This window comes from Euprymna scolopes, chromosome 11, assembly GCF_053919585.1.
Source record: "Euprymna scolopes isolate OS-2025 chromosome 11, ASM5391958v1, whole genome shotgun sequence".
Taxonomy (NCBI): domain Eukaryota; kingdom Metazoa; phylum Mollusca; class Cephalopoda; order Sepiida; family Sepiolidae; genus Euprymna; species Euprymna scolopes.
The window spans coordinates 109231069-109243690 of NC_136492.1; the positions used below are offsets into that span (position 1 = coordinate 109231069).

The 12622-nt window shown below is 36.3% G+C and overlaps 1 protein-coding gene across 10 annotated transcripts in view; it reads left to right on the forward strand.

The window, feature by feature from the left end:
• LOC145288065 (uncharacterized) overlaps positions 1–12622 on the forward strand; it is a 612213-nt gene that overhangs the window by 365195 nt on the left and 234396 nt on the right. For all 10 annotated transcript variants that reach the window (XM_080136116.1, XM_080136110.1, XM_080136114.1 and 7 more), the window contains 3 exons: positions 1197–1313; positions 8673–8817; positions 12154–12405. In XM_080136116.1, the coding sequence (XP_079992242.1) occupies positions 1197–1313; positions 8673–8817; positions 12154–12405 (514 nt within the window). The remainder of the gene's footprint in view (positions 1–1196; positions 1314–8672; positions 8818–12153; positions 12406–12622) is intronic.

Here is a 12622-nt window from a genome sequence, read left to right on the forward strand (position 1 = left end):
TTTTTTAGTTAATAGCCATCATCCACGTTGATAGTCATTCAACCCAAATAATCTGTTCACGTGGACATTTTAAAATTTACTTTTTTTTATAAAACTGCTGTGATTTTAAAAAATATAATAAGATAAATAATAAATGAATAAAACAATTTGTACATTTCTTATCAGGCTTATCGTTAAATTCCCTTAAAAAATTACCCCTTTATTGAAACTAATTGGAGTTTTTAATTAACATATCGATTTATATAACAGCTACACAAACTTTCTCCTTTATATATAGATATATTGTTGACGATATTGAAAATTTAACTTGAGAAGTATTTTAGTTATTATTATTTTGCTTAATATTGTTATTGATGGTTTTTAATTGTTTTTGTCAAAATGTTCTGAAGAATAAGATTCCAAAGACATTTTTACCAAACTTTGTGCAAGACAAATAACCATCGTCTACATCAATAGCCATTACATGACCTGTACACTCTACCCAAATATTCTGTTCATGTGGACATTTTTAAATTTACATTTCTTATAAAACTACTGTGATTTAAAAAAATCTGTGCCTAAATCAAAACGTGGATTCCATGAACAAAGCTTCTTTCTTAGAACTGCACGCCTGTGGAACTCTGTTCCGTCTGCCTGCTTCCCATCTGACTACAACTTGGATGTGTTCAAGTCCAACGTTAACAAATTCCTAATTAACCGCCCCCTTAAGTAAAAACTTCATCAAATCTCCACACTACCGTAATGTACTTGCAATAACCCTTATCCCTGAGTGGCTTCCGGGCCTTGATAAGTGGTGACCACTTTGAAAAAAAAAACAAAAAAAAACCCAAAGTAATGAGGTAAAAATAAACGATATATATATGATTACTTCATTTAATCACATAAATTAATATACAAAGATATAATTTTATGCGTAAATTTTTCAGTATTTATTTCAACAGTGCTCAATACATATATAGAGCTAGGTATAGTTAATACTATACAAGCGTGCAAGTGTTTTGATCCTCACTGATATAAAAATAATAAATAAAAAAAAAATATATATATATATATGCAGAGAACGCTATACAAAAAATCAATTAAAGGCTGAAAACCAAACTCCATTTGTGATAAGCATAAAAATGAGTGTCTTTACCTAATGAAGCGACCTATTATAAAAGCAAATAAAACAATGATATTTGTATATTTCTTATCAGGCTTGTCGTGGTGGTAAAGTACAAGCCCTTGAACATTTGATTTATTATGGGGCTGATATGGATGTACAGAATGCCAGTGGGAATACGCCTTTACACGTCTGTGCAGTCACTAACCAGGTTGGTCTTTTTTCATTTATTTTTATCATTTATATCATTTTATCATTTTATACCTGTACTTAATGAAACCAATTATTTGGATTATCATTTCGAATGTTATTTCCACAACGTTTCAACTCTCTTCAGGTGCTTCTTGTTGAATGTTGGAATTCATGCAGATTCTCGAGTTTGACGAGATACACCTGAAGGTCAGAGGTTATATTGTCTGAAATGTTCTGAAGCTAACACTCAAGATGAGAACAGTAGTTCAAAGAATAGAATCCAAACTAATACGGATAATCAATCCTTATCTCAAAAATCGGAAACATAATATATTTTATTTGCTTCCTCTCAAGAAGATTAGACACAAGGTGAGATGTGGGTTTGATAAAAGTGTTTCAGTGGAACAGGTTATTATAGGTTCAAATCTTTTAACTTGAGATAACAACATTGTTAGGTTTGAAAGACAGGGGTTGGGGGCACCAACTTGTGACTGTGATGTCATATGGAAGAGAAAAGGGAGACGTCTTCTTTGTTTATGTGGAAAAGGCTCTCTCCAAATTAGAACAGATTAGGTGTGGATATAATCATGTCTGAGATTGGCCACTACAATTCATAGCCAGAGTTGATGAAACGAGGGAAAATGAACACAGGAAACTCTGCCCTCGTCTAGAATTTATTTTAGCTCTCAAAAAAGATCATTCATCTCTCACCTATAATGCGATGATGTGATAGAGGTTGGAAAGTGGGATTTAAATTGTCAGCGCCCTAGAGAAAGAACAAAAAATGCCTGAGCAGCTGTCTGCATTCCTTAGGCCTGAGGCAATTAGCTATAAACTAAACTCTTCTCAAAGAGTGAGAAAGCAAAACCTGAGAGAGTAGACCTCCTAGAACTTCACATGACCAGAGACATACCTCTGTCAATGGAACAAGCTATCTAAACAATAGCCTAGATTTTATTGGCTTTGGTGCCGGGGGAAAACTAAGAGAAGCTTATTAAACAACGTACATATCCCCAACAGACCTGCTTAGCAACAAAATCTCACCCCTTCACTGTTGCGGTCCCTAAATGCCAGAAAGCTTTCTACTCTAATAGTTTCTTCCCTCAAGCAGTTAGACCTTGGAATTCCCTCCCTGCTACCTGCTTCCCTGGCTGTACTGATATGCAGAAGTTTAAATGTAACATAAACCAACATCTTATCTCCCTTTCCAATTTACTTCATCTATATAAAAGCCAAGTACGTCCAAGGATGGAATACTGTTGCCATATCTGGGCAGGAGCTGCTAAAAACAGCCTATCCTGCCTTGACAGAGTACAAAATAGACTTCATGGCTTAGTGGTGGATGCCCTTTTCTCTACCCTGCAACCTCTCTCCCACAGAAGAGACGTTGCGAGCCTATCCTTGTTTTATCGTTATTTCCATGGCAGGTGCTCGTCTGAACTCCAATAGGAACTGGAATAGGGCCGACCACTTCCCTAGATGAGTTCATAATTAATGGATACTCCAATTTAACAGCTAAATCTGACTCCCAAGATCGCCATGGGCATGGAATATGTGCCTACATTAAGGATGGCTTCCCATGTGGCAGGGATATCTCTAGAGAAGATCCTAATTTACCCTATATGTGCTTCAGGGTTGCACTTGCTAACACCACTGCATTTATATTTGCCCTCTATAGGCCCCACAACAGCGGAGTTACTATCTTTAAGAGCATATCTGAGAAAATAGACCACATACTGTCTTCACATCCCTCGGCGAACATCCACATCTGTGGTGACTTCAACGTCCATAACGTGGAATGGCTGACCCATTCAAATAAGACAGATGATGAGGGGAGGTTTTGTCATGATTTTGCCATTGCTTATGACCTCACTCAGATTGTTCGCGAACCCACCCGTGTGCCCGATACACCCAATCAATATGCAAGCCTCTTAGACCTTTTTCTTTCAACTTCCCCTGAGCTATGTTCATGTACCGTTCATTCTCCTTTAGGATCCTCCGACCACTCCGTCGTATCAGTTAAGATAAAAACAAAATGTAAGAAGCCATCAGACGTACCCCTCCACCGTACTGTATACCGATACTCTATGGCTGACTGGGATAGCTTCCGTACATTCATATCTGATTTACCTCTGCACTCCATGTTTAAAAAGGAAGTGTCCTCTATAGTATCAGATCTGACCGAATGGTTAATTGTAGGCATAGACCGATTCATACCATCAAAAGAATTCCAACAAAAACCTAACAGCCAGCCATGGTTCTCCCCAGAATGTGCTGCTGCTATCGCGCACAGAAATCACTTTTTCCATAACTACCAACGTAATAGATGCACTGAGACTAAAGCTGCTTTCAGGACTGCCAGCAACCACTGTAAAAGAGTAAAAAAAAATGCAAGAGAGCTATATGCCCAGTCTGTTAAATCCAAGGTAGCTGATCAGCGGCTTGGTTCCCACCAGTTTTGGCAAATAACAAATAGGATCCTGAACAGAAGTGTGCATTCTATCCCAACCATTATCAATGGACCAGAGGTTATCTCGTCAGCGTCAGACAAGGCCAAACTATTTGCAAAGAACTTTGCAGCTAATTCTACCCTATGCGACGAAGGCCATCAACTCCCCATATTTCCGCCTATAACACAGAACAAGCTAGGTAATATACAAATATCCGTGCATGAGGTCGCCAAGCTAATAAAAAACCTAGATTCCAGTAAAGCAACTGGCCCTGATGGCATCCCAATTATAGTGTTAAAAAAGCTTCAACCAGAACTTGCTCCCATACTTACGAAACTATTTAAGCGCTGCCTTAAGGAGAAGTGCTTTCCGACCCCCTGGAAGACCTCATCAGTTTGCCCTGTATTTAAGAATTCAGGTGATAAGTCATCTCCCTCTCAATACAGACCAATAAGTCTTCTCTGTGTTATGAGTAAGTTACTGGAATCAATATTAAATAGAGAAATAGTCAACCACCTCAGCAGAAACAACCTTCTTAGTGACACACAATATGGTTTCCGCTCTGCAAGATCTACCGCAGATGTGCTGACGGTTATATCCCACAGGATTAGTGAATCTCTTGACAAAGGCTTCCTTTCTAGGGCAATTGCTCTTGACATATCAAAGGCCTTTGACAAAGTATGGCATAAGGGTCTACTTCACAAGATTTCCAGCTACGGTATAACTGGAAATGTTTTCTCAATCATTAAATCATTTCTCTCCGATAGGTGCATAAGAGTAGTGGTAGATGGACAAAAATCGGAGGCCTGCAATATAAATGCTGGAGTCCCTCAGGGGTCAATCCTCGGCCCAACTCTCTTCCTGATCTACATCAATGACCTCCCTAAACACATACTTAAATCATTCGTTGACATCTATGCTGATGACACGACCATCTACGGCAACACATCAAAGGCTGTAAATGACGAAGTTCTCTCGGATTCTCTCTCCTCTGATCTCGAGCGCGTGGTTCAGTGGGGGAAGATGTGGCTAGTTACCTTTAATGCATCTAAAACTAAACTCCTATCCTTACATCATCAACGCTCTGATCCCCAGCTGGCATCAATTATGATGGATGGCTCTCGTCTGGGTGAGGCCCCGTGTTTTGACAAGCTTCTGGGTTTGACCTTTACTCCTGATCTGAAATGGAACACGTACATCAAGTCTGTTGCCAAGGTCGCAGGAAAGATGGTGGGATCCTTCTACCGCTCCAGAAGATATCTCACTACTGATTCAATTCTCTATCTATATAAAAGCCAAGTACGGCGAAGGATGGAATACTGTTGCCATATCTGGGCAGGAGCTGCCAAAAACAGCCTATCATGCCTTGACAGAGTACAAAATAGACTTCGTGGCTTAGTGGGGGATGCCCTTTTCTCTACCCTGCAACCCCTCTCCCACAGAAGAGACGTTGCGAGCCTATCCTTGTTTTATCGTTATTTTCATGGCAGGTGCTCGTCTGAACTCCAATCCCTGGTCCCCCCTCGCCAAACTTTCACGAAAATCACCCGTCTAGCTGAATCCACTGTGAAAAATTTCCCCCACTCTATATCTGTGCCTAAATCAAAACGCGGATTTCATGAGCAAAGCTTCTTTCTTAGAACTGCACGCCTGTGGAACTCTGTTCCGTCTGCCTGCTTCCCTCCGGACTACAACTTGGATGTCTTCAAGTCTAATGTTAACAAATTCCTCATGAACCGTCCCCCCCTAATTAAACACTTCATAAAATCTCCTCACTAACGTGATGTACTTGCAATAACCCTTATCCCTGAGTGGCTTCCGGGCCTTGATAAGTGGTGATCACTGTGTAAAAAAAAAAAAAAAAAAAAAAAAAATCTCTGGTCCCCCCTCGCCAATCTTTCACGAAAAACACCTGTGTAGCTGAATCCACTGTGAAAAATTTCCCCCACTCTATATCTGTGCCTAAATCAAAACGCGGATTCCATGAACAAAGCTTCTTTCTTAGAACTGCACCCCTGTGGAACTCTGTTCCGTCTGCCTGCTTCCCACTGGTCTACAACTTGGATGTGTTAAAGTCCAACGTTAACAAATTCCTAATGAATCGTCCCCTTAAGTAAACACTTCATCAAATCTCCACACTACCGTAATGTACTTGCAATAACCCTTATCCCTGAGTGGCTTCCGGGCCTTGATAAGTGGTGATTACTGTGTAAAAAAAAAAAAAAAAAAAAAAAAAATCTCCTTGGGCTTTGGATTTATTCAAGACTGCCTCCTTTATTGAAGCTATCATATCTAAGTATGGAATTTGCTTGATAGTTGTGGCAAAGCTGATTCCTCAAGATGAGAACACTAGTCTGATGAATACAAATAATATGGATAACCAATCATCATCTCAAAAATTCAGAAACGTCATATAAATTTTTTATTTTTACTCAACAAGGCATGTTGCCACTTGGACGTAAGGAGTTACTATCTGGGACCATGCCTAGGAAAGATTAACAAAAAAATAAAAAGAATGAAATTAAAAATGATAAGCAAGCATATAATATTAATGATGCAGGTATGAAAAAGAAAAATAGACACAAAAGTCAAGTTGGTTTAATCCACCTTTCAGTGTGTATATATATATATATATATATATACATACACTGAAAGGTGGATTTTAATATAAATCCGGGTCGGGCATATTCCTGGAAATATTTTTCCAGGAATATGCCCGACCCGGATTTATACTCAGCTATGCGGATTACCCAATATACAGCTTGGATATTATTACCTCACTGCTTTAAAGAACAATCACCATGGATTTTACAACGCATTTTGGATCTAAAACTTTCATATCCTTTTCTTCAAATTCCATTACTATATGACTTCTGATTAATCAGTTATCTTGACTTTGACTTCCCATGTCTCACTGACTTTAGCAAATAGGGTACACACCTTATAAATATTTGCTAATATTTTCTCCTTTGAAGAGATGGTAGACATGGAAACCCTATAGGTTAAGGAGATAAAATTTCCTAAAGTATTCTTTGTCTTGCTTAGAATAATAAAAATCTTTGATATGAAACTCAAAAATTTCACTTCAAAAATGTTGTTTTGAAATTCATTGAATCACTACAATTAATTTATTTGCTCTATCTTGTATATCGAGCAATTCTTATTTAGATGGGATAATACTTAAAGAATATTACTGCCAGTAATATCTTGTAAATCTTATAATCACAGGCTTCCGTACCAGCTGATTGTTAAATAACATTATTCTGAAGTATATATATAAATATATATATTTATTATTTTTAAAAACTGTAATCTATGGACACTTGTGTTTCGGAGTCCTACTTCTCTTCAATTGTCTATCGCATCATAGCATAAAGGGTTAGGGCACTGGACTGAAATACATAAGGTCCGGGCTTCGAATCCTAACAACAGTCAAGCTACGCTGAAGGGGAATAGGACTCCGAAACATGCGTGTCCATAGATTACTGTTTTTAAAAATAATAAATAAATAAATAAAATAAATTTAAAAAAATACGTCCAAATAAAAAAATGGGCAACTATCTAAGAAAAACACCGGATCTCCGAGGGGGAGACGTTAACCTTAATATCGTTTAAAAAATCAACAACAAAAACTACATATGTCTATATCATTCAAACACGATAGTGTTTGAATATATGATTAAGTAGCAGTTTTAGTCGTTTAGAACTGCTTTAAAGCTTCACCGCTCACTCATTTTTTGACCAAATTTCAAACAATTATTACAGTTTATAGATCACCTTATCAGCTATATTGGAAAAATTTTCTAATTTTCGTTCAGTAAAACAAAAGTTATCAATTTACTCTTGTTCAAAATCGTAAAAAAAAAAACGTAAGGAGGTGAGCGATGTTTTTTCTGACTGGTTTCTATAACAACCGTATTGTTTCAGCAACTAGTGTTTCTATTAATTCTCTGCTCTTGCGAAAACAGAAGTAACAAATGGAACAGAGAGAATGAAAGCAGACGAGTGCTGTACATTGTTATTACATATGTGTATGTTATGGGGGCAAAAAAAATAAGACTGTAATTAAACAAAGAACAAGTGAATTTATTGGAAGCCTGGAAAAATCATGGATTACAATAGAAAAATGCGCACATGAAAAGTAATATGGTTAAGCTTAAACATGGAAAAGAAAAGGACAAGATATTCTAGTAAAAATATAATGAATTTATAACTTAAAATATTGCAGCATTAAGAATTTTATTTTTAATTCAATTTATACCATTATATAATCAATTCTTAATGTTGCAATATTTTAAATTATAAATTATATTTTTTACTAGAATATTTTCTCCTTTTCTTTTCCAGTTTTAACAACTAATCCTTTACTTTTCCATGTTTAAGCTTAACCGTATTACTTTTCATGCTCGCATTTTCCATTGTAATATATATATATATATATATATATATATATATATATATATATATCCATCAGTTGGAGCTTGGTACCAATTGTGACCAGATCTGATTGCATGAAACATTTATAAATGTCATAACTAAGTTATAGTGTCTAATGCATATGAAAACTTCACATAATTCTGATTGCACACGGTTTTCCAGTTTGTTTGTTTTTTTTTTGTATTTTATAAAAAGTTTCATTTTAAAATTTATTTCCTTGAGAAAATGTGGATTTATTCTTTTATAAGTGTTTAACTGACCTACATTAACTTTACATAACCTACTTGCATACCAAGTATGGATTAAATCAAACCTTTAGTTTCACATTCTATACTAAACAGACAACGACTTTTGTTTTTATAGCTTATTTTAAAATATGCGATTTTCTTAGTGAACTACAGTTTGGTGTTAAGATTTTTTTTTTTTTCAAAATCAAATGAAATTATTTTTTTATCTTGTGTTTCTAATTTTCTGTTATTTTCTTTGCAAAGGAATCTTGCGCACGAGTTTTGTTATTTCGTGGGGCAAACAAAGTAATTGTTAACCTAAACAACCAGACTCCGTATGAGGCAGCAATTATTGCTGGCAACTTGGAGCTCGCAGAGATTATTAAAGGCCACAGTTCTGCAGAGATTGGTAAGAAACTTCTTTTTACTTTTCAAAATTATCATCCCATCTCTATCAATAACCCCAACTTCTACTCATCGATTACAGAACAAGAAATTATTTTCGAATTGACGTTTTAAAGGCTTCCAAATCACATTTTAAATTTCTTACAATTATATGTGAACATCATGTCAAATATTTTGGTTGCAATATTATAAATATATATTATAAACATATAGTGTTGCAGTTGACTTTTGTTGCTGACCATCATTTACTTATTAGTATGATTCAGATGATTATTGGTGGCATTCGTTCCTCCCATATCTTTCTTGTTAGAATTCTTTCTAGAAAGATATTGGGTACTTATGGAAGGAATCACATGAAGGTTGCCAACATTCCTAAATGAAAGTGTTTTTGTGGAATGAACTGAACTCAAACTTGGCACACATAGATGTCATTGGCCACTTGGACGTCGTCATGAACATTAAACTGAATATGATGATGATGCTGATTCCTTTTTCATTTTTTCTTATGTGCACCAAAGAAAACAACTCATAAAATTGTGGCCACATGTGTTGACAAGAAACGCAATCATTTGTGTTGCTAAAACTCTTAAAGCAAGAATACATACGCCATTCTATATAACTTCTAATTTTCGTGGTTTTTAGGGTATTTTTTTAGATTAGGTCTACCTTCACAATTTTCTTTTAAATGACAACTTTTAAAGGTTTTTGACTATGCTGAATACAGAGATCACATTGAAATTTTGCAGAAATAAGTAGTTAGCGAGATATAAAAGGTTGTTTTATGTATTGTATTCTTTGGCGGCCATCTTTGTTACGTGCATAGATTTGTTTATGGCGCGCGTGTAGAAAAGATGGCCGCCAAAGAATACAATGCATAATACAACTTCTTATATCTCGCTAACTATTTATTTCTGCAAAATTTCAATGTGATTTCCGTATTCAGCATAGTTGAAAACTTTTAAAAGTCGTCATTTAAAAGAAAATTGTGGAGGTGGACCTAATCTAAAAATTTACCGTTTTTAGTAATAGAGGATAAAAGTAAGAATGAATTCACCATAGCGTGTGTTGGAATAAACGTCTCTATTCTCGTGCGATTCCTTGGCCTCATGTCTGGTTACATGTGATTCCTGTTTTCTCTCATCACTTATTGACGCACTGTTTTTCAGTTGTCATGGTTGCAAGTTTAATAAATGTTTTAAGCTCATATGTTGTTTATATCTAATTGAATTTTGTTTTTTAATATATTTATTTACGATTATTTCACGTACTCTGATGAACTTACTGCACTTGTACCCCCCAATGTAAATACCTCTGACAAATCAGACTAGCAGCAAAATCCCACCCCTTCATTCTAGAGGTCCCCAGATATCAGAAAACTATCTACTATAATAGGTTCTTTCCTCATGCTGCCTGACTTTGGAATTTCCTCACTGCTCCCTGTTTCTCCGACTATCAACATGTAGAAATTTAAATGTAATGTGAACAAGCAACTCGCTCCTCAACTCCCCACTTATGATACCCTCTGGATCCTAATAACTCGTGTCTCAGTGGCAATATGCCCTTTTTTGTAAAAAAAATTTAAAAAATTGAAATGTCTTCTAAAAGAAAATGGTGGTATTTTGTTATTAAAGAAATATCAGTGCATGTTTTTACTTTTTTTTTTGTTTTAAAATTGCTGTTTGTTCAGTTTGTCAGGAGTATTTCGGTTTGAGGGGACATAAACACAATAAGTATGTTGGAGAACTTTCCCTAGAAGTACTTGAAAACAGGCACAAGGATGCAACATTACAGCGATGGGACAGAGGATGGAGCTTGATAGAGAGTGTGGAAGCTATTAAAGATTTTTGTTTAGTACCCTGTCTGAGAGAGAGAAAGAGAGAGAGACACACACACACACACACACACACACACACACTGGTGGTTTGGCATACCAGCTCAAAATGTGGTGACAATACTCTATGCACGGATGCCTAAAAGTTACATTTTCACATATGTTATAAAAGATGAAATGGAGTACTGGTCCATAAGCTCGCCCAAGGTCCACTTTCTACTATCCTTCCTCCAATTCATTAAGCCAACGGAATTTCTACAAAATTCAAGAAAAAAATATGAAATAATGTTAAATTACTCAAAATAATAAAAAAAACAAAATTTTGTACGAAATTTTGTTATTAAAATTACTTATTTGTTTGAATTAATAAATAACGCCCGAAAGTATCCTGTACCTCTATAAGGCCATAATTCGCCCATGTATGGAGTATTGTTGTCATATTTGGGCCGGTGCATCTGCTACTAGTCTCTCACTCCTAGACAAGATTCAAAAGAGAGTCACCAACCTAATAGGTCCTGAACTGTCATCCAAGCTTCAGCCTCTGTCCCATCGATGCAATGTAGCATCCCTCTGCCTGTTCTACAAGTACTTTAACGGTGAATGTTCCGACGAACTGCAAGCACTTGTACCCCCTCTACGTAAATACCCCCGACAAACCTGACAAGCAGTAAAATCCCCACCCCCTTCACAGTAGAGATCCCTAGATGTAAGAGAGCCTTCTCGTCCAGGAGTTTCTTCGCGAGAACCGCTAGACTTTGGAATTCCCTTCCAGGTTCCTGCTTCCCCAACTGTACTGACATGCAGAAGTTCAAGTGTAACGTGAACCGACGTCTTGCTGCCAAACTCCCCACATAGTACCCCTGTAGCCTGTGTCCCTAATAGTAGCCCCCTACTTCAAAGTAGCAATGTGCCTTGTTTGGGGTGAAAATGTAATAAAAATAAAATTTTAAAAAATCATCAAATTTTTAAAATCTATTTCAACATGAATAAACATTATTACAGTTTTTGCTATTATTAAACTAGCAACGTCTGTCAGGCGAGTTAATTGTTAACATCCGTCTTTTTTAGGAGACAATACAGTTCTGTCTCAGATTAATCCATCGGCGAACTGCATTAGAATTAAACTAATTTCATATTATTAAACTAACAAGGGAGATAAATAAACAGGGGAGATAATTTTTTTTTCTTGTTCATGGCCTCATTGAAGGTCGATAACCATGTTTTCTCGTGACAGTTTTACAAGATGGCTGCTAGAAGTGTTAGAACTACAGAATTGCCAGAACTTTCTTTCTCCTAGACTTTCCGAGACTGGAGAGTCTAATCTACCTCTCTATTTAATCTATAGTTGGATACCTTTCCTAGGAAAATGATACAGTCGTCTCAACAGAAAATCAAATGTGCAAGTAACTGCTGCAACAAACCACCACCATTATTTCCTAAAATTCCTAACAGCAATTCTAAAATAAAAACTAACAGAAATCAAACTTGACTCCATTTTGCATTTTTCAGTTCCTTTTCGTGAATTACCACAGTATAGCAATCGACGTAAGTTAATCAACTACACAGCCAACTTTCGGACACTGGCGAAATGTCGCAGTGAAAGCCGACTGAATCTCAGCATGATGGACAACCGCTTTTTTGATCCTGATGGAAGCTTCCATCAATACAGCACAAGTTCGGACTGTTATTCGGTCACCAACTCTGACTCCCCTCGGTCTATGAGCTCATCAAGTATCTACTCGGGTCCGGCCAATAATGGAGGTAAGCATTTTTTTTAAATTTTTCAAGTCTGCACACAACTTATCTGAAAAACTGTCTGCCGAAAACAAAAAGACTGCATTGAAAGTTGTATACATTTGTGCTAATGTAAGATAAATACAATTGTATCAGTTTTGATGTTTATTTCTTTAAAAATTTTAGCTAATCATACAGAAAATGTGAAGGAAGCATTCAAAATTAATGAATGACACATTTTGAA